Source organism: Metopolophium dirhodum, chromosome 9 (genome assembly GCF_019925205.1).
Source record: "Metopolophium dirhodum isolate CAU chromosome 9, ASM1992520v1, whole genome shotgun sequence".
Classification (NCBI taxonomy): Eukaryota; Metazoa; Arthropoda; class Insecta; order Hemiptera; family Aphididae; genus Metopolophium; species Metopolophium dirhodum.
The window spans coordinates 26886611-26908505 of record NC_083568.1 but is presented as its reverse complement, the minus strand read 5'-3'; the positions used below and the strand labels follow the sequence as shown (position 1 = coordinate 26908505).

The 21895-nt window shown below is 30.9% G+C and overlaps 3 protein-coding genes, 1 long non-coding RNA gene and 1 other non-coding gene across 9 annotated transcripts; 3 read left to right on the top strand and 2 right to left on the bottom strand.

The window, feature by feature from the left end:
• Positions 1–5833: 5833 nt before the first annotated feature.
• LOC132952677 (uncharacterized) lies at positions 5834–10243 on the bottom strand. Of its 2 annotated transcripts, XR_009665487.1 has the most exons (8): positions 9726–10243; positions 9532–9651; positions 9315–9464; positions 8208–8426; positions 7903–8128; positions 7480–7757; positions 7281–7405; positions 5834–6157 (listed from the first exon to the last, which is right to left on the bottom strand). XR_009665487.1 is itself a non-coding variant. In XM_061025033.1 (7 exons), exons 2-7 carry the CDS (start codon positions 9604–9606, stop codon positions 6078–6080), a joined length of 1017 nt encoding a protein of 338 aa, XP_060881016.1. In that variant the 5' UTR covers positions 9607–9651; positions 9726–10241; the 3' UTR covers positions 5834–6077. The 2 variants fall into 2 exon arrangements, 1 of the variants encoding a protein (XP_060881016.1); XM_061025033.1 differs by lacking the exon at positions 7281–7405 and having other exon boundaries at positions 5834–6169; positions 7503–7757; positions 9726–10241.
• A 1502-nt stretch (positions 10244–11745) lies between these two features.
• LOC132953119 (U2 spliceosomal RNA) lies at positions 11746–11938 on the top strand. Its single transcript, XR_009665561.1, has one exon. It is a non-coding gene; the product is annotated as a U2 spliceosomal RNA (small nuclear RNA).
• Positions 11939–15930: 3992 nt separating this feature from the next.
• Positions 15931–17879, bottom strand: LOC132952914 (uncharacterized). 2 transcript variants are annotated; one of them, XR_009665535.1, is made up of 3 exons: positions 17605–17879; positions 17313–17518; positions 15931–16318 (listed from the first exon to the last, which is right to left on the bottom strand). It is a non-coding gene; the product is annotated as an uncharacterized LOC132952914 (long non-coding RNA). The 2 variants fall into 2 exon arrangements; XR_009665534.1 differs by lacking the exon at positions 15931–16318 and adding an exon at positions 16807–16960.
• A 369-nt stretch (positions 17880–18248) lies between these two features.
• On the top strand, positions 18249–20115 carry LOC132952913 (zinc finger protein 593). Of its 3 annotated transcripts, none has more exons than XM_061025422.1 (4): positions 18249–18479; positions 18619–18714; positions 19687–19787; positions 19867–20115. In XM_061025422.1, the coding sequence occupies exons 2-4, from the start codon at positions 18619–18621 to the stop codon at positions 20105–20107; spliced, it is 438 nt and encodes a 145-aa protein (XP_060881405.1). In that variant the 5' UTR covers positions 18249–18479; the 3' UTR covers positions 20108–20115. The 3 variants fall into 3 exon arrangements, with proteins under 3 accessions (XP_060881405.1, XP_060881406.1, XP_060881403.1); XM_061025423.1 differs by having other exon boundaries at positions 18249–18549; XM_061025420.1 differs by having other exon boundaries at positions 18259–18471.
• LOC132952912 (serine--tRNA synthetase-like protein Slimp) lies at positions 20104–21598 on the top strand. Its single transcript, XM_061025419.1, has one exon. It carries the CDS (start codon positions 20104–20106, stop codon positions 21424–21426), a length of 1323 nt encoding a protein of 440 aa, XP_060881402.1. The 3' UTR covers positions 21427–21598.
• The last annotated feature ends 297 nt before the right edge of the window (positions 21599–21895 follow it).

Here is a 21895-nt window from a genome sequence, read left to right as displayed (position 1 = left end):
AATATAAAATAAATAATAATATAAACATTATATAATATTATACAATATTGTTTATTATAAAAGTAACCTCGGACAATATGTAAACAATTTATATACCTACTCGAAACATTATAGAATATTGCAGATTGCTTTTTTTAAAGGTTTTTTATTGAAAACTACGAATCTTGTCAGCCTGCTGTTTGTCTGTCTGTATGTTTGTTCTTGCTATTTCTCAAGAACGGCTAAACGTACAGAAATAAAAAAGATATATTCTGAATCAGAATGAGCTCTATAGTTGTCCATGCCGAAGAGCTTTTTCTAAAATGTGATTGTTTCAAACAACAACCGCCATAGGTGCAACTAGGGAAATTTTTCGGGAGGGGGGTGTCTAGAATTGTATCAGCTGCATAGACCCTGATAATATATATTTTTAACTAAAGTATAATTTAAAAAGGGGGGGGGGGGGGTTATATAATTGCGCCTATGAGTCAACCTCGGTCGCCGCCGCCCGCACACATGACGTGGATGAAACGATGGCTGCGGCGCGGGGTTCGTATTATCGCAAAAAGACTCTTTTTATGCTTTCCATTTTATGTTAAAGAATTAAACTTTGTTACTACAAAGTTTTAAATAAATTGTGGTTTTAAATAAACTAAAAAAGGTTTTTATTAGTGAACTAAAAAGCAGAAAATCAATTCTGATGTCCTTCGACCTGGTATTCTGAGTAGTGAGTACCTATGATGGTACTTTCACTGTTGAAGTGTGCTCAAATAAAAACCTGGCGCAAAGCTGGGAAAATCAAAATTAAAGATGTGAATATATTCATCCAGATACTAATATAATATATAAGAAATAAGAATACTAGTGCATAATAATATAATATGAACTTCATACTACCAAGTATGAACAAGTGCCAACATGAATATAGAAATGAAGATTAAATGGACAACAATAATTTTATTAATATAAGGGCAAAAGGCCTAAGATAGTAAGACGATAAAGCAAGTAAAGCCCGCCAGATTTTATTTGAGTACACTTCAACAGTGAAAGGACCATCATTCATACTCATTATACCAAGTAGAAGGACATCATGATTTATTTTCTGCTTTTTACTTCACTAATAAGTTAAATAAAAACCCTTTTTTAGTTTTTTTAAAACTACAATTTTTTTCTATGAAAATATAGTAAGTTGTAACCATGAAATATGTAATTCTATTGGGATATTATTATTTAATTTATATTATTCTTTGAAATCTAGACTTTTTCGATAAATTCTCTCATAAAATTATGTTCTCTTTTATTGATTTTCCTGCAAATTGATAATATAATTATATTTTTATTTTATATAAAATATACATTTTTTCCCCATGATCTATACCAATAATACCAATGAATAAAACCACATAAATTGACAATAGGTACCTATAAATTATAAGTCGCTTATTCCGATACCTAAACTTATTTTTTTTGGAATCGATGGTAGCCGGTATGCACTTCAACTATTACTTATTAGTAGTTATTAGTTATTACTCACCCCCGACATATTTTATGCCTTCAAGGGATAAAATAATTATATTATATTATACTATAATAGGTAGGACGTATAGGTACCATAATCTCATAAATTCATCAACTATTACACGTCTTCAACTCCCTACGACGACGTGCAACTTTGGACTTTTAAGTTTTAACCATTATAACGGTTAAAAAACGATTCATCTCATTTTTCAATTACGGAGGTTGAAAAATGTGTTTAAAAATTGAACACCTAATAGTATAATAATGAATTAATGATACCTACTTCTACTTATTGATATCGTTCGATTTAACGAGTTAGATAATGACGTGACAAACACATCACGTAAAATAATATCACACTTCTGTGAAACAATACAATCGGTATACGATTTGAATGAAAAAAACTGTTTGTTTAAATGTATAGATAGGTATAAGTATGTACTAATGGGTAAGTAATTTAAAAATACATCATAATTTACCTACCGGCTACCATAATCGTCACTCGTTAGGCATAATGACAGTAATCATTATTACCGTTACCTATAACCTACACTTACCACGTACAATGATCTGTCATACGTAGTTACCTCACAGCGTTCATACACTCATATAATATTATGCCGATCAGATGAACTATATAGTGTATAACCCGTGCAGGTTATTATATTTTGACACACCTAGTAGTACCCTCACGGGTGTTATATGGACACACCTCCGTTAAAAAAAAAAACGTCAGTTGCAATTAAGTTGGAGATTCAACGCGAGTTATTATTTGTTAGACAAGTCATCTGAAAAAAAGTAATATTTCATAATTCATTGTTGAAGGTATTAGACCCCATTAGCAATATTACCCATTACTCGACGTCGGGGATTAAAATAATTAATTAAATAACAATATTATGACGTATAGGTTTATTATAATTAGGTGACCTTATATGGCCATATATCAGCTGTAAGCGTTGATGTTTAGGAAATAATTTATCATAATATTCAAGTAGGTATTCTACTTGCACAATTATTGGAAACGCGTCGACACGTGCAGCAGTATACGGCGGTGTAGGTACGCATAACGTCATAACTACAATTAATTGGTAATAAGTCGATCTTCAAACCTCGTGAAAATGTTACTTGAACAATTTATTGAGTAGGTATATACTTATATACATTAACACATTTATACTAACATACTCTACGACACCACTCACGACTCGCCACAATAAACAAATGGAATATTAAGGTGCGCCGTGACTCAGGTCCTATTGGACATATTAAGTCCTTTTGTCCATATTTGATTATTAGTGATTATTTTATTAATAATAATTACTAATAAATTATTATGTACCTACCTACTTATTACGTTATATCTTGTAGAAAAGAATATGTTTTATACATAGTTTTCATTGTCAAAATATTAATTTTCAACTCGAATACATTTTATGGTGGCCAAGTGAATCTAGTTGGTACTATTACTGGAGAGTTCACAACGGAAAATTCTCAGAAGTTTTCAAAAGCATCGGGGGAAAAATAATTAAGGAAAAACGGAGATTTTTACGCAAAACTAGTTTTCAAACCAAATCGAATTATAGTTTTTTTTGGTGTAACTAAAAATCTAATAACAGTAGATACTTTAAATATTCACCATTTTCTCTAGATCACTAAACATTCAAAGTATTTTGACTCTTTTGGAGCTATTTATATTTTATGGACATTTTCAATTTTTAGTTGTTTTTCTATGTATAAATGTCAATAACATTTTTTTCATTTAATCGAAATGCTTAAAAAATCTAATACAAAATTGCTCATAAGTTGTTATAATGACATTTAAAAAATATTAAAGATGCATTGGTATGATTTAATTTTTTTATAAGTATTTAAAGTTTAAAATTTTGCCTACTAAATTTGTCAAAATCTCGGAAATTTGCAACATATTTTGTAGTTACAAATTTATAAAATGTTTAGCTTTTATAGCTAATAATTGAAACTTTAGATCAACGATCAAGGTATATCATAATTCATAAGTAGTTCATACTGTTACCAAAAATATATAAACTCGGTTTTTATTCTTGCTATTTTAAGTTCAAATTTGGACAAAATTAGATATTTAAACGAAGACTAACGATATTTTGTTGTAATTTTTAAATATTATTTTTACCCATATTGGCTGACTGGCAGACTGTCTCCTCTCAGATTTCAGAATCATTTTTCTTAGGTATACACTAGTTGTAGTATATCATTAATTCAAATTGATTGCCATCATTCTGAATTTTGATACATGTTAATACAACTATCATCCACATTACACTTAGTGACCCACTTGTGACCTGCTAACTGTACCGCAGACCGGTATCCACTCACCCACCTTTTTTTATCTTAAATTATCTCTGAAAAAATTAAAATCCATATAATTCTTTAACGTTTACGGTTAAATGTCAATATACTGTAGAGAAATTCTAGTTTTTTTTTCGTTTCCTGAAAAGTAGTGATTTTCACTTATGCCCTTTGGCCGCGCGCCGTCCCATTAAAGGGTAATACACGGTTGTAATAGGTGGATATTTGTGTTTAAATTATGATATATGTTTTGGGCATTTACCTACCGATTACAAGTTGCCCTCAATATCACCTTTTTTATACCAATAACCCCACCCCCCCCCCACAAATTAATAACAACATAATACCATATAAATATATAATACACCAATAATTGCCTTCAACATAATATCATATACACGACCATAATACCACACATGGCGTTAAATAGGGGAGGTAAATATGCGACGTTTTGACGCGGCTATAGTATACAATAATAAAAAAATTCATACAAAAGAATAAATACAATATTTTCAATGATAATAATAAGCGGCATACATTGTTACAAGGGAAAAACTAAATATACCAACAAACTTATACAAAATAATTGGACTTGACTGTCAACCAGAAAAAAACATGTCATTTCTCAGTACTATCGAATTAGGGAAAAACATTTAAGTAATATTTAGTCATAAGCCACTATTCTGAACAAATTGTCACCCAAAACATGTTTAATGTATTAAAGTTGCAATGTTAAAAGCTAATGGCCCATGTCGCCAAAGCTACAAAAAGATCAATAAAAAAAAAAAAAATACATTGTAACAATAATACAATATACAAATTACCTATGTAGGTGAAATTCCACTATTTGTACGAAAGGCGTTATTTTACGTTGATTTTATATTTGCTACATTCGGTTGAGAGCAACTGGAACATTTTTTTAAATTCTGAAAACAGCCACTGTGGGTAGTGGTAGTAGTAACAGGTAACTTGTCTACACTCTATTTTTTTTATTTTTATTTTCTACAGACATTTCATCTAACAAGTAGTTGGTTATACACTTATTATACATTACCTTTACCTATACATCTCTATGCTATTTCCCATATACCTATGTATAATATCTTAAAGGTAGCTAATATTTTAATTTTAAGGTAATATATAAATTGATAAGATTTTAAAAACAAGTATTTATTCAAGTTTTGCAAATAATGGGGTTAATAGGTTTTGCAATTCTTAACAATAAACCTAACTAAATTAATTAAATGGAAAAAAATACAAAAATTCTTTTAACGGTTGGGTAATTGTAATTTAATTAAAATGAAAGAATAAATAAATGTAACATTTCTAAAATACCAACCTTTTACTTAAAAATAGGGAATGATTGTAGAGTTAAGAAACAACACAATTAAAAGCAAAACATGAGAGCAAAATGTATAAATATAGTAAAATTGAGAGAAAGAAAAACACTAATAACAGTGATGAATGATCAAAAATTATTTGTCTGCTTAATAATTTGATTGAACTTAGTTTTTAAGGTTTGTTATAAAATAAATGAACCATTAAACATAAAAAAATAAAAATAATAACTAATAACACACAATCATATTATAATTAATGGTGGTATGCGAAATGTGAATAAATGTTTGTTATAAGCCTGTTTGTTAATTATTTTTATGATAAAATCATTTTTTTTTTAATGATTGAATTGAAGGTCAAGTAACTATCACCTTTAAACACGTGAACATAAAAACATATGCACCTATACATATTACATGTCACTGAAGACGATTATTGTATAAGAAATAACTTAAACGTATATCAAATAACTGAAAATTAAAAAGTTAAATAAGTTTGTATATGCTAGTATATTATTTAAGAAATTTATTTGGCATTCTCAAATAAGTAACCACTAAATAAATTTTAATTTACCGAATAACAGTAAATATTTTTCCAAGTGGTTTAAAAAGATGTAAAATGGAATTGAGAACTTTGATTTTAAATTCTACTTAATTGATAAATTAACAAAATAATAAAATATAATTATATTTGTTAAAAAATAACTATAAACATACTTTTTAATTTTTCTTTAATAAAATTTGTCCAAAATGGTATAATTTTTGTTTTACATTAAATATCACACTTTAATTTGGTGCATCGGTTAGCATTAAAACTTTTAAAATTCCCTTATAACATATTCTTAAGTATACAAATTTACATCATATATCGTAACTATATTTATTTTGTATTTCGTCCAAATATTGCTCAAATTATCACGTTAGTTCGCCATAGTCCGTCCACCCATGACTAGGAGCTCCCAGACGTAGTACACCCACTGTTCGGTCCTTGGATGCTGTAATAAGGTCTAATTATTAGCTAAGTTAAGAAAAAACATTGTAAAATTTAAATGTATCTTTTGAAAATTAATTTAAACTCTAATTTAAGTAATATTATAAAAAAACATTTAATAATTCTCAAACTAATTAGAAGTATAAGAGGTAATTATTTACAGTGACCCATTTCAGAAATCTGATCAAGAAATGTATGATTGAAATGTACCTGAATAAGACTGTAATAAAAAAGAAATTTGTTAAATACTTGATTGTCTTTCTGAAAACTTAAGAGTAAAAGTATAAATTATATTTTATTTACTGTATCACAGTATGTAAGTATGAAATAGTAATACATTTAATCTAAAAAAATGTAGTCATTACTGACATAAGTACAAAAATAAAATAGAATAATATTTTTTCTATTCAAACTATAAAATTGAATTTCTTAAACCTAACCCATTGTATTATTTTAAGAATTATTATTGTTTATAATACTTTTCAAACAGTTTAGAACAGATTATATACAGTACAGCAGTGCTCGAAAAATGAATGAGGTAATTGTTAAAAAACGACAAGTAAAAAACGACCACGGTAAAATTATAATTTTAAAGGTACACAAGAACAACAATTTTAATTCATTTCAGCATATTGCCAAATAATTATTTTCAAATTGGTTTTATTGGCAGTATCAGCAGAAGTCAGGATCATCATGTTCACATTATTGTGAAAAAACTGATATTTATGATTTTTAAGTAAAAGAATATTTAAGTGGTGAAAAAGATATACAAATTTTTTAAGAACGTATAGGACTTGGAGTTAATTTTAGTGTCAGTACTTGCTTTTTTAAAAATAATGTTGTTATTGTGATGAGACAAAAAAAAGAACGACAGTCAGCAGCGACACACGTGATACCAGGTGAATATTGGACTTATATTATATTATTCGTCAAAAGGAAATTAAATAATTTTTATCTCCTTGATTAGAATACTGTCGAAAAGGTTTTACCTGATGGCAATTTTCTTGATTTTATTCCAATATTTACTTAATATTTTTACAATTCAGAATTCTTACTCTAATTTTTACCAACTGAACCTTTGCAAAAGCTAATACAGTTGAACTTGGTTAACTCGAAATCGTTGATACCTCAAACTTTTCCTTGGATAACTCGAATTCTTGTATAATTCTAACTTTCGGGCCGGTCCTTTCAACTTCAAGCTAACCATGTTCGACTGTATGATGAACTGGTGCGTTCCGGTCCATTTCAAGCACTGCAGTAAAGATGAAATACATTTATGGAACTGTAATATAATTTAAATTATCTATCTGAATTAAAATTGTTAACCATTCAAAAGGTTAAAAGGATACATTCATCATAAGGAGATATATCCAAGTCTTGTATATCTCCTTTATGGGTATATACTTCTCCGAGGTACTCATGTCTATCTGGATATCTTCGGTATTTTCTAACAACACCACCTTCACATACAGAATATAGAAAGCTACCATTTGATGTGTATCTGACTTTCCAAATCGGTTTATCACGGTTTTCGCAGAAGCTCTCTTGAATACCCAAATTAGGGACATATGACGTAATTTTATCGCCCCCGCTCATAATTACACCTGATATAAATAATAATAAATACAATATAAATTACTACAATAAACAAATAAATTAATTTAAAATCACGTATCATGTAAATAAATGTTTTTTTATGTCTTATATATTGAGTAAAATAAAGTTAGTAAAAAACAATAATTAACGTACTATAAAATCCATTGGACAAAAATCCTTGAAACGGTTCTGGTGTTGGACAAACCGTGTTCAGATGACGCCCGGAATAAAATGTGTGTAATATTCGGCCATCCATTGTACACACTTTACAGCAACCATCTGAACCTGCAGTGACAATAGTACTGAGAAGTCCGTTACTAGTTGCCCAGGGCCATGATGATTCTAGAAAAACTATATCACGAATAGTACTAGAATGTAGCTGAAAAAAAAATGGAAATTATAATTACTTGTAAGGAACATTTAGGCAATACATCAATATCATTTGTTTGGCTACTAACATCATACACATAATCTAGAGGTAAAGGCATTCGAAGATCTAATAACGTAAGACCTTTGCCATTTACCGCTACAGATACCGCAATGTTAGGTGATGTAGGATCAGTAGCTAGACCAGTTCTATCTCTCCCACTTGCCGCACAATTATCATAAGCTAATAGTTGTTCTCCTCGTTCTACATCAACAACTGAAAGCCTCCGAGATGTTGTACACGCTAAAATCTATAACAGATTTGATTTCTTAAAATGCATCTTATTTTTATGATTAAAAAAGCTAAAAATATACCTAATATAGGTAGATTTTTTTATTAATGTTTTAATCTTGACAATAAAATCAATTGTAATATGCCTAATAGTAATAATATGAATTAAAAATTTAGGAATTGAAACAATGAATGCTAAATAACTTTCAGTCAAGTTTTCAATATGAATTATAATATATAAATAAAAAAATAATTATTATACTTATAGGCTTAGATGTGTTTTTTATTTTACATAATTCTAGAGATTATCAAATACAAGAAAGAAATTTAAAAGCAATAACATTATTTTTAATCAAATAAATAAAATAAAAGCAAATATTATAATGTTTAGTTAACACATTAAAAAATAAAATTAATTAACACAGATTAGAGCAATTTACTTAGTAACATATTATGTTATAAAAAAAAAAACAAATATCATAATAGACAATATGAATAGGATTTCAATTTTGATTTTTGAGCAAATTCCTTATTACAACTTATCATTTAATATTATGGTGGTGTTGTTTTTATTTATTGCAACATCAAAAGATTACAATTATAATACTAAAAGAAAACAGGTTGACAGTAACAATAGAAAATAAATCCTTATTACATTTTTAATTGCTTACTTAATTATCTATTTTATATTATTAGGATAATAAAACATATTGAATTTCACAATTTTTATTGCTTAATGGCTAATAGATTTATCTTTTTTTTATCACTAAAGCTTGTTTTAGTAATAATTTGTGTTTGCAATTGATGTTAAAATGACAGTTTCAAACTATACTTAATATACACATTAAATTATCTGCAGAAATTTAAAATATACTTTAGGACTTTAAATAATATGTATTATATTTACCCTGGAACCATCAGATGTGAATCGAACTGCATTTACATTTTTTGCAACAGCCATTGTGGTAATAGAATATGACATAAGTAATTCCATACGTAACGAGGAATAGAGATTGACCTTACCATCGTAAGCACCAGAGCAGAATAGATAACGGTCCTACAAAAATAATGATGTAAAGTTATGTAAATTAAAAGTATATCTTCAAAGACCAATATTAACATACTCGAGGACTAAACGCTACTCCCCGGACACTGTTGCTATGGTGTTTTAGAAACCTGGGTTTGCCCTCCTTCTGCATCGCAACTTTTGTCTCAAAACTTGAACTTTAATCTGTACTGTACCACTATGAAAACAATAAAATAACATCAATGACAATAATTGGCATTGAAAAAATAAAACATGTTAACGCCAACTTACTTCATCAACGATCACTATTGTAGTATCGTCTGATCGGACACACAAAATTTAACACTACGTATCGTAAGTGTTTTCCGTGATCCCCAGTGATATTATGTCAATCACACTGTTGTGGCCCATTGTACGATGGTGGTTGATACTCGAAACGTCGACATTTGCGTTTGAAGTCGACGAACGTGAGTGCATCGTTGTCTGTGACCTGCATCCGACTAAATATGGTTTTTTTTATATGTATTTAATTATTTTTATTTTTCTGTCACGTAAACAGAAGTCTGTTTGTGGTTTGTCGAAACCGGATAGCACTACGTGGGATCAGTCGGGAAAAACGTTTACATAATAGTAATATCACAGTCGGTTGCGGACACGAGAGAAACTTCCACGACTTTGGGCCAGGGGAAATGAATAATGATGAAATGATGAATGATGAACTGCAGCATTATCTGTGACCATGTTATTTAATTTGATACTACGTTCTACGATGCGGAGGGGCCGAGGGACATTTTTGCCGTCGAGTGGAAAGCGAATTCAGCGATATCATGCGATACGCTCCGTGGCGCCCGCCTACCGCAATACCGCATATCGACACTTCTAGAACCAACTTGGTGAATGGTGACGTGTGGATTGATAACGAATGTGATAGTGCTGATAACACAAAAGGTGATAACAGAAATTCGCGCACATTTTCGAAAAAGTATCGATAATAATAATGACTTTAACTCATTGAGTTACTATTTCTGTTTGCGAAGTGAGTAGTGTCGTAGTGACAACATTAATTGTATCTTAATGTTAGTTTTTTCACCGTTTATTCGGGAACAATACACAAACAATTACTGTGGAAATGAATTTCCCCACTCTAATTATTGCGCTTTACGCAATACGCTAAAACCCAAGTAGGTGCCTACAGTAAATTATTCATAAAAAGTGTCATTAACTTAAACCAAACATTGTAAGAACGGCACTAAAACTGTAATTTCTATGAAGGTTTAGTGGTTACTGTAAAAGTCTAAAATGAGTCTCATATAATCCACGACATCAACATACCAAATGTGTGACTTAAGAGGGATGCTAGTTAAGCCCATCCTCACGATTTTAGATATCTTAAATCGTGCTCATCATTGGAGTGCTCGTGGGAGGAGCAGGGTGAAGAGCTGGCAATATTAGGAAATCTTATATCTTGAGCCATGACTGATAACAATAAACTATCCTTAAAAAAAACCAAAATAACTGACCACAGATTGTCTCCTAAAAGTACCAAATAGTTCCAAATTTACGATTTGCTACTAGAAATCTTTTTCGAAGTTGATGATCGGAGCGTTTTTCTACTAGAAAAAATGTCTTCACTCTTCAGACAATAATAAAAACACGCACCATTATAAAATCAATACTCTTCTCAGCTCAGAAATAAAATGTATCCTATATTATGATATGTAATATAGATCTATAGTATAGTTTCTAAGATTTTATTAAAATTGCATACTGAAAACCTTTTAAAAATCGTGTTAGGCGTACGAAGAAGTTTGTTGCGTGTAACGACCGGTAGATGGCGCGTACAAACCTATCAGATTCGTACGTACAGCGACGATGGCAATTTCCATTTAATGAAACGTGAACGACATTGCAACGTCATTATTAAAATCTATAATTACCGCCTTGCCAATTGTACTAGTTTAGTGAAGATTCTAAGATTTCATTAACATTGCATGTTGAAAATGTTTTAAAAAGTGTGTGTGGCTTCAGAGTACGTAGAAGTTTGTTGCGTGTAACGACCGGTAGATGGCGCGTACAAACCTATCAGATTCGTACGTACAGCGACGATGGCAATGAAACGTGAACGACATTGCAACGTCATTATTAAAATCAATAATTACCGTTCTAATTATAATAGAGACGTACTTAACAAAGGACATACTTATCCAAAGTAACTTTATACACGCGTAAACGGCTCTTCGTTTGGTATGCGTCTTCACACGTCACACGTGCAAGGGTTTCTACTTAGTTTTGCGTATGTCACTGTTAAGACATCGCTTCTCGGCCTAATGGCCAAGATCAAAAGCGTAGTATCTGTTCTTATCAACTTAACATCTGATAAATCACTTACAAAGTGATTCAAACGGTAAGCTAATTTTTCAATTGCGGTGGAGATTAGGAGCTTGCTCCTGCTCCACCGCGGGTTGGCCCGGAGTTGCAGTACTTCCGGGATCAGCCCACATTTTAAACTAAACGTAATAGTGCGCACTGGTAGTCAAACATTTGATAACCTACGTATATCCTCAACATATACCCGTGCCACCAGGACAAGAAATTTATCGCCATCGCTGTGGGCGACGACGACATTAAAATAATTTGCCCAACGTTAAAATAAAATAGTGGGCTCTCAAGAGTTGCCTCATATAATTATTTACATATTATTAATAACTGTAATATATTGAATTGGGCTAACTTCACTGACACTTTCTAATAATAGTATAATACTATGTTATACAAATTAAAAATTTATAAATACAAAGGTTAAATACAAACGTCCTATATAGAAAAAACTTTTAAAAGTACCTAAGTTAACGTTGTACATAGTAATATATTATTATTACTAGGAAAGACAACAAAAAAACACACACCGATGTTAAATCAATCTTTTTTCAGCTCAGAATCAAAATTTGCTGTCTTCCATATGATGTCCAATTATCAGGGCTTGAAACCGTTATTAATTTAATCTAAAATTTTTTGGATACCGGTCCTGTATTTAGCGGTAACCAATTACCGATACTATATTCAAAATTACAGGTTAGGTACCGTTAAGTGATAACCGCTTCCAAAAAATGTCAGTTACTGGTAACTGATTGAATACCGGTTTTCTAAAAAAAAATTGTACTACACCTTTGTACCCGTATACTTAATACAATATTCGTGTTGTTATAAGAATCAAGCTATTTTTAAATTTCCCGGTACAATATACGATGAGGGAGATCGGGACTATCGAATATCGAGTACCGTCATTACTCATTACCAACCAACGATATTTTATGTTATAGGTAGGTAGGATAAAGAAATGTAGAATACCAATAATTATTTGAATTATTATTACAAGAAATAAGACTAGGGAAAAAGACGAAGATATAATAGTATGATTTAAGAATAGTTTTAAGAAGTTATTATTTATTATACCATTATAGTAGCTATACAAGCGTATAATCATTTATGAAGCTAAAATAAATTAAACATAATATTATTATAGTTCATACGTAACGGAAGTCAGTATTTATAAATACCGGTAATCAGTTAAAACATATTACGTTATTATAACGTCTTATGATAGCTGAAAAATTATCACGGTAACCGGTAACCGATAACCGGGAGTACAAATAGGTTTATAATAACGGTAACCGATTATAGGTTCCCCAAAATTCCGGGAAACTACCGGTAACCGGTTTCAAGCCCTGCCAATTATACTAGTTTAGTGAAGATTCTAAGATTTCATTAGCATTGCATGTTAAAAACGTTTTAAAAAGTGTGTGGCTTCAGAAGACGTAGAAGTTTGTTGCGTGTAACGACCGGTAGATGGCGCGTACAAACCTACAGATTCGTACGTACAGCGACGATGGCAATTTCCACTCAACGAAACGATAACATTTTATTTTCCAACGAATTTATCTCAAATATTAAATTATAAAATTAGCTCGTAAAATTAGTTTAACCCAGAGGCGCTGTATTAATAAAAGTAAATAAATTACCTACTTTAATAGCAATAATATCACAAAATTATATAATATTATATTATTAATATTATCTACGTCGTGCCTAATACCTATATCGTACTAACCAACTTACTTCAAACAATATAAAAACACACACCATTGTTAAATCAATGCACTTTTCTCTCAGCTCAGAATCAAAATTTGCTGTCTTCGATGACCATATGATATTTTACAGTATACAAATTTAGTGAAGGTTCTAAAATTTTATTAAAATGAAATTACTGAAAACTTTTTAAAAAGCGTGTGAGGCGCCTAGTACGTAGACGTTTGTTGCGTGTAATGACCGGTAGATGGCGCGTACAAACCTATCAAATTCGTACGTACAGCGACGATGGAAATTTTCATTTAATGAAACGCGAACGACATTACAACGTCATTATTAAAATCAATAATTACCGTTCTAATTATAATAGAGACGTACTTAACAATGCTATTCGTATCCAAAGTAACTTTAATCACGCGTGAACGACTCTTCGTTTGGTATGCGCCTTAACACGTCACACGTGCAATGGTTTCTATTTAGTTTTCCGTTTAACTACGAAGTACAACTCAACCAGGCCAATCAACTACCGGAAATACTTGAGTACAGTATAACGGGACGGCACATCTAAGGCGCCGGTTCAAATCTCGGTCACAGTTGGTGGCTGATGAGAGGCTGCCATCCCCTACCCGTGGTACACCATACGGCAGCCCACTTGAAAATTCTGCCAAACACAAAGACGTGTTCTCCTACCGCCCCTAAAACCCATTGGCCTACAGCATCTCATCATATAGCTCATGGCCTCAATTGGCGTGCTGAAGACCAGATAAAAATAAATATTGTGTTTACGTGGTATCTATGTATCACGGAAATATATGCGCTGGAAACAAGCAGCTCATCACGATTCACGGCCACGAATACAAGAGGCAAGGTGCGGTGGGTCGCAAAGTGTTCCTAGAGTTTACAGCACGGACGGACTAAGATACAAATTGTGAAGTCAAATAAAACCACGGGTAGCGCTGAAAACTTCAAGAACAGTATTTTTATCAGCTAAATGACACCTTTTCGTGGCCGTCCCCCGCCGACCATTTCGTTTCTAGTCTATTATATCTTAGTCCGTGGTTGGTAGTAAGATAGTAAATTGTCAACCAAATCAATATATAAGCAAATACGCAAATAAACATATAGATTACAAGGAGGTACTTACCAAACCTAATTAAAAATATGGTATTTGTAGCAATTAAAAATTGAGTACACTCTACAGAATTTCTTTGCTCGCTCAGTGTTTTAGGTCAACGTCGCCGTCGTCTTCAGCACCTGCATATCATCGATGCGCACAACATCGCGCACTAGCCGCTCGCCGTCAAATCGTCTCATTGCTCCCGTGGCCGTCGCGGTCGGGACTTCGCCCGCCGTCATGATGGTCGTCACCCGCGAGCAAACGCCGCTGGCAATTGCACTCGTCCGACTGCGGGATGTGCCGCGAGAACGTATAGAGGTGACCAGTAGCCTTATTATTGCTTTAAGCACCTCCCCATCACGTACCACTCCCTCTGCTTGTAGTGTCTTGTCTGGTGTTCTCCCCCCCCCCCCCCCATTAGGCCACTTTGAGCCATTTATTATGTTACAAAAATGATGAAAAATGATAAAAATGTAAAAAAAAGCCACTTTGAGCCGTTTGTATATCGTTAAAATTTGTATATTGTATAATTAAAATTTTTCAAAATTAGGCCATTTTGAGCCGTCAATCCATTGGCACTTTTGATTGTACTTCAGACTTCAAAAAGTATATTCCAAAATTACATTTGTTTGTTAATAATTTGATACACAATAAAATTGTCTATACTAAAACAAAATATTGTTTCTTTTTTACGTATTAGAGTGTATTTGTATATTTATTTATTTCAACAGAATAATGGGCTCCACTGAACATGCCCCTGTGTATAATAATTAAAAGATAACCATAGATAACTTGGGACTTTTACGTGTATAATACATTTTACTGTACGCAATGGTATTTTAAAAAATAGTAATACTTTATAGTTTAATTATACTTTTGACCCCACAAAGTAACAACTGTTCCTACCAAGTAGGTTACCAAGTAGGAACAGAAAAGATGCTGATGTAAAATATCAAAGCATTTTCACTACCCCAAAAGGTGATGACAGACACAAATAATAAAAAAGCAGGTAAGTGGATGTCACTCTGCTGTACAGTTGGTTACAAGTGGGTCACTGTAATGGATGGTGTTAAATTTGAAGTCAATGATATAAATCACGCTGTATACGAAAAACGATTCTGCCAGTCAGCCTATAATATTACTAAGTAGGTATATTGTATGGTATTATTGTGATTAAAGTAATTCATTTTCGTATTAGGCTTTAGTAAATATCTACTTAAGTGGGTAAAATTAATTTTTGTCAAAAAAATTACATTTGAAAATGTCATTGTGTACAATTATAAAATATATTAATATACTCTAAATTACAAAATTTTTTACAAATTTTAGTCAGTGCTTTGCTTCTCCTACCAACAACTTAGTGTTAAAGTGGTTCTGAACTCGCCAATCACATCATTCACAAAGCACAAAGCGAGATTGTTCTCCTTTGAAACAGAGTATAGATGATATAGTAATGGTACAAAATTAATGAACATTAAACAGCCAATGGCCCTCGGCCCCTCGCATAATATGAAGCATATTATTCCTAATGAAAAAAATGTATACAACAGAAAAGTCATTTTCTATTTTACAATAACTATTTTTTTTTTATTATACATAATTAATTCTATTTGTTATTATCAACAGGTATTTCTGTATGTATTCGTATTCTATGCATTGGCTTAATTTCATCTTTTAAAACCTGAAACAAATAATATAAAAATTACTTTTTTTAATCAACATTTATTGTAAATTGTTGCATTAAATGTATAAAGTTCAAATTATATAAGAATTAAATGTATAAGTATATTGATGTGACACAATATTGAATATATTAAATACTATAATATTACAAACTTTTCAATTGGTTATTAATTTTCTTTTGGTATAGAAAACAAGAGTTTTGAGTAAAAAAATGGATGTTACCATACCAAAAAAAAATAAATATATTTTAAATGTCATCTAAGGAGGTTCTCAATAACCAAAAAATTGTTACTATAATTAATTTAAATACTTGGAAAAGTATAGGTTTCTATAATATGATTATAAATTATAATTAATAACAGGCCCATAAACAGAATAGATAAGAAAGGGTTCAATCCCTCCAAATATTTCAAAAAAATTTTTTTCTTAACAAGGCTATTTATGGTTAATTTGAAATTTAATTTAGTTATGAACACACGCCTCCCTCTTAGAATTATTTTCTGTATACATGCTTGGTTTATAATTTATATCAGTAATAGTTAGGTATATACTTCGGTAATAAGTTGGTGCTGTTTTACCATACTCATTCCCTTGAATTCTGTCGTGGAAATAAATACTTCAAAAATTGCACCACAACCACCTAAAAATATTTTAAATAAGCTTATATAACTTAAATTTTAAACGTAAAATATTGTTATAAAATAAATTGAATCTTATAGGTAATTACGTAATTATTGAGGTACAGATATTTAATAATTTAATAGTAAAATAGGTATTGCTTAGATTTAAAAAAAATACAAATGATTGAAACTGATAATACATCTTCTTTAAATCTTAGTATCTTACATATCAGTAATCATATTAGTACATACTAATACCTATAATTATTCTAATGTCAAAACATTTTTTGTTACCAAAAATGTGTATCACATGATATACTATAGGTAGGAAATTAATAAAAAAAAAATTATATTAATAACATAAGCACTTACACTGTAATAAAAGGACATGAATGAAATCCTAGTAATAATCACGGTTTAAGATATGATTGAGGATCAGGTGTATTTTCAAATTTGAAGTATGTATGATCATGTTGTACACAATGTACATCATTGTTTGAAAAAATTAAATCTTCATTGATTTTCAATATTTTAACTGGTATTGTACCAGCTTTAAGCTTTGGTCTTTTCAAACAAATCTAAAAATAATTGAAAAATATTAAAAGAAAACTGTGGTTTAAGAGTTGTGACTAATGAATCTTTGTCTGTTGTAAAATATACTCACAGAATATTTACTCGCACCAACACCGGATTCCCACGTTGCAATAATATCATCTGGATTAAAGTGAGTAGCACATATCCTTGAATTGTGGTTTAAATTCATATTTAGTGCTATTTCCCATTCATTTTTTAAATTTTTAGGCACACTAAATAAGGATTCATTGCGATATCTACAATCTTTGACACAACACTTTGGCATTATTCAACAGTTGGAGATTATAATAATAAAAAAATATCAAATACTCGTAAGATAAATAAGCCTCTAGCCCACATTTACAAATTAAAATTATTCAATAACAATAAAATAAAACAATTGTAATTTTTTTTTATTTTGGCGGCGTTTTTCTAATCTTTATTATTTACCGGTGTCTGATAGTATGATCACAAATCACAATAACATGGTATACTATTAGGATAGTTTTCGGGTTTGCCGCTAGGGTTCACTACAATCTAGTTCTACGCGAGTCTTATCGCAAAACATATAGAACGGTCCATATTCTGCTATAAGCAATTTAATATAGGAGTTGTGTAACCAGTATATCTTAAACCGTGGTTATAATATAAAAGTAACCCATTATACAACCGTGATTAAAAGATATTTTCCTTATCAATGGAATAATGGACGGCTTTGTCAATTGCCAACTTCGCGCACGTTCTGGCAATACTGCACTATTTTTGATTTGGCTAGGCCCTTCCGTTTCTTGGTTATCTAAGGAAAATTCGAAAACGGTAAACACTATTGATATTAGAGTTTTGGATGCGGCCATGTGGCATTCGCGCACTACGCAGCTGAAAAACTAATCATTTTCGATTGTGATTTAAACTGTTGACAATAATTAATAGTTAAGCGAAGCCACTTCCTTTCGCCAACGTAAGTATGTAAGTCTGCGGTTTTCTGTTGTACGATCTACGTCGAATCGATGACTTCTACAAAATAATACGATTTTATGTAACCGCAAACAACAATATACACGCGCGTAATCGCAAACTACGACTGATAACGCGCTTATCCTTCTAGATGACCGGACCGCAGAAGAAGAAAAAGCACCATGTAGGCGACACATTCTACAAACGAAAGTACAAGACCAAGCACAGAGCCAGAGACATCGACGAGGTAATTGAACTTTTTTTAAGGTCGACTGTTGTCCGTTGAGCGATTAGCTGCTCGACTCTTTGTGCCTGGTGCACGGGTGCTCGTAAGAAAAAATGTCTAAACACGCGTTTATCCGTTTCTTTTTAATGACCATAAAAAATAAACGATTACTAAATGTTTAAACGGCGATATTGTTTAGCCAGCATGTAATTTCAACGAAATTTTGATTGTGTACGTATGACGAACACGATGTAGATGGACTGCACTATAAGTGTGTGACAATATCACCGTGGTACGGATGATCGATTCGTATGTACACAACAATTGTATTTCATTGATAAACAACCCAGTGTAAATACAAAATATTATATTATAAACAAATCTTTTCAATATGTTAACTGCACACAATAAAAAATGCCAGAAATGCATATAGTATTTGTACATCATACTTGGGATATTATCTTAGTCTACGATTGGTAGTATACAGATCTTCTCATTGGTATATATATTTTTTAATGATGATTTCCATTCTTTCAAAATTTTCACTATTCCACTCATCAAAATGTAATTTTTTTTAAATTCTGTTTGTATACATAGTTGCCCGTTTTCAATTTTATTTATTTGTTAATATACTGTTGTTAACATTACAACCAATTACTTATCATGAGTTTTTGCAAAACAAAATATGTAAGAACTAAATTTTGATTTTTATAATAGACAAGAAAATTGCTCTTAAAGTTCTATTACAAACTATTTTAATTGTCAATTTAAATGTTACCTACTATTTAAATGCATCAATATTTAATAAAATCATTAAGTAGTTAATCACCTATGTGTGTATAAATTTATGATATCAGTATTAAAATATGTGACTGTGTGATGAATAAAATACTATTAGCTTTAAATTGGTATAATTATAAATAATGATTTTAAATTTAAATATAAAACAAGCTTCAGTGTTTTACAAACTAATACTCTGTATTTGTTTCTTAGGTTGATAACGACCTAAAGAAAGAAAATGCAGACCGTTTGTTAAAACAAGCTCTTGATTTTGACAAACCTGGGGAAGGACAGCACTACTGTATACATTGCGCGTAAGTACCATGCTCAATACAGATAAATACGTACTGAGTATTAATTATTTTAATACTAAATTCAATTCAAATTTTTTAGACGTTATTTTTTGAGTGATCAAGTCTTACAAGATCATTTTCGTACAAAATTGCATAAGAAACGAATTAAAGAACTGAAGCTCGAACCATACACTATTGAAGAGGCCGAAAGAGCAGCTGGCTTTGGAAGTTACATAGCTCCAAAAGAAAGAATCATTGTTACACAACCCATTAATGTGGAAGAATATAAAGAACCTGAAGAAGTTGCTGATATTTGTTCATTAAATATAGATTTACAATGATTAAAAAATTTTCTTCTATTAATTCCCTTTTAAAGGTAACTAAAAAATATAGTACATCAAAACTGTATATACCGTATAATCAGACATCCAATACGTATGTTGTCATTGAACCATATGTAGATCTGGATAATCGTTTAAAAAATAGAAATACTTTAAAAGATAATATAACTTTAAGAGGTTTGAATATCAATATAGACAAAATATGTGATAGTTGGTTGAGTTTCATAAGCGCACGAGAAGAAATTGTCTGTTTAAATGTTGAAAAACAAAAACTCGCTGAACAATTAAAAAAAACCAAAAAGGATAATATCAATGAGATAAACAGGCTTAAAGACACTAGATCAAAAGTAGTGACAAGATTGAAGTCGTTGAGAGATAATATTTCTGCATTAGAAACTGAAGTGGTTATTCCTAGTCTTAGCATCCCCAACAGCTTACACCCTGACTGTCCCTTATCTGAGAGTAAAATTTTATTTCAACACTATGGGAAAACAAAAATTGATAATACTGAGTGTGTAGATCATTTAAAAATTGGCTCAGCTTTGGAATGTTTGGATTTCATAAATCCCGTAATTGTGTACATTAAGAACAAAGCTTCTCTCTGTGAACAAGCGATAATGGCTTATTTCAACGAGTCTCTAGAAAAGTCTGATTTTATACCTTTTTGTAATTCAGACCTTATTAAAAGTGTAATTATTGAAGGATGTGGGGCTGACTTTGACAATGCGGATCAAACATTTATTTTAAGCGAAAAAAACCTGCACTTGGTGGGTGGTGCAAGTCTTCAATCTTTCTGCGCATTTCTTGCAAAAACTAGTGTGGGCGGAAACAAACTGCCCCTGAGATTTTATTCAACAGGTCGTTTATACAAACCCTTCAATAAAAACATTGGACTTTTCTCTGCTGTACAAACAAATGCTGTTGAAGTTTTCATTGGTACAACTGATGAACGGAAATCCAGAGACCAATTTGATGAAATGATGGCCATTTACAGACGGCTATATGAAAGTATCGGCTTAGACTATCGTATAGTCTACTCGCCAGTCTCTAAGTTGGAAAACTGGGAGAGTTTAAGGGCTCAAGTGGAACTGTACTCTGTCAGCTGTCGAGATTATGTTGCGGTCGCTTCATTATCTTTGTCTGGAGATTTTATTAGCAAGCGTTTGAGAATTTACTGGTCCGGTAAAGATAAACACAATTTTTTAAACATTGTTAATGGAAAAATGGTAGACACTAATGTACTGCTAGGATGTTTGTTAGAACAAAATGTAAATGAGTTCACTGTACCAGACTGTTTAAAAAGTTATATGATTGTATGAAATAATATTTATATATTTGCTTTGCATATTGTACATAAATAAATTACTATCTAATACTTATGTATGCCATCAAAATCATTACCTTTAAAATTCTACTAGTAGATCATAACATAGTTATAGCTAAAATATTATTTAATTGCATTTATACAATAAACTATGTTCATTGTCTTTATTTACAAACGTCATTGATTTATTTTTGTACATAAACTACTTATTTTTATTTCGTTATGTAAATTCTACTATAGTTTGATATTTTTCTCATGCAAGTGGAATTTAACATACATGATTGGATTTTGAAAATATTGTAATATTTGCCTTAACATTTTGTATTTGTGCTGGGATGGTCCTCAAAGCCTGTGGTTTGCCCTCTGTTCCCTCCAGAAGACATGTGGTGTCATATGATTATCAATTACATATATTGAAATATTTAAAAATATTAATGTAGGTGGGATACTGGGATGTATTAGAA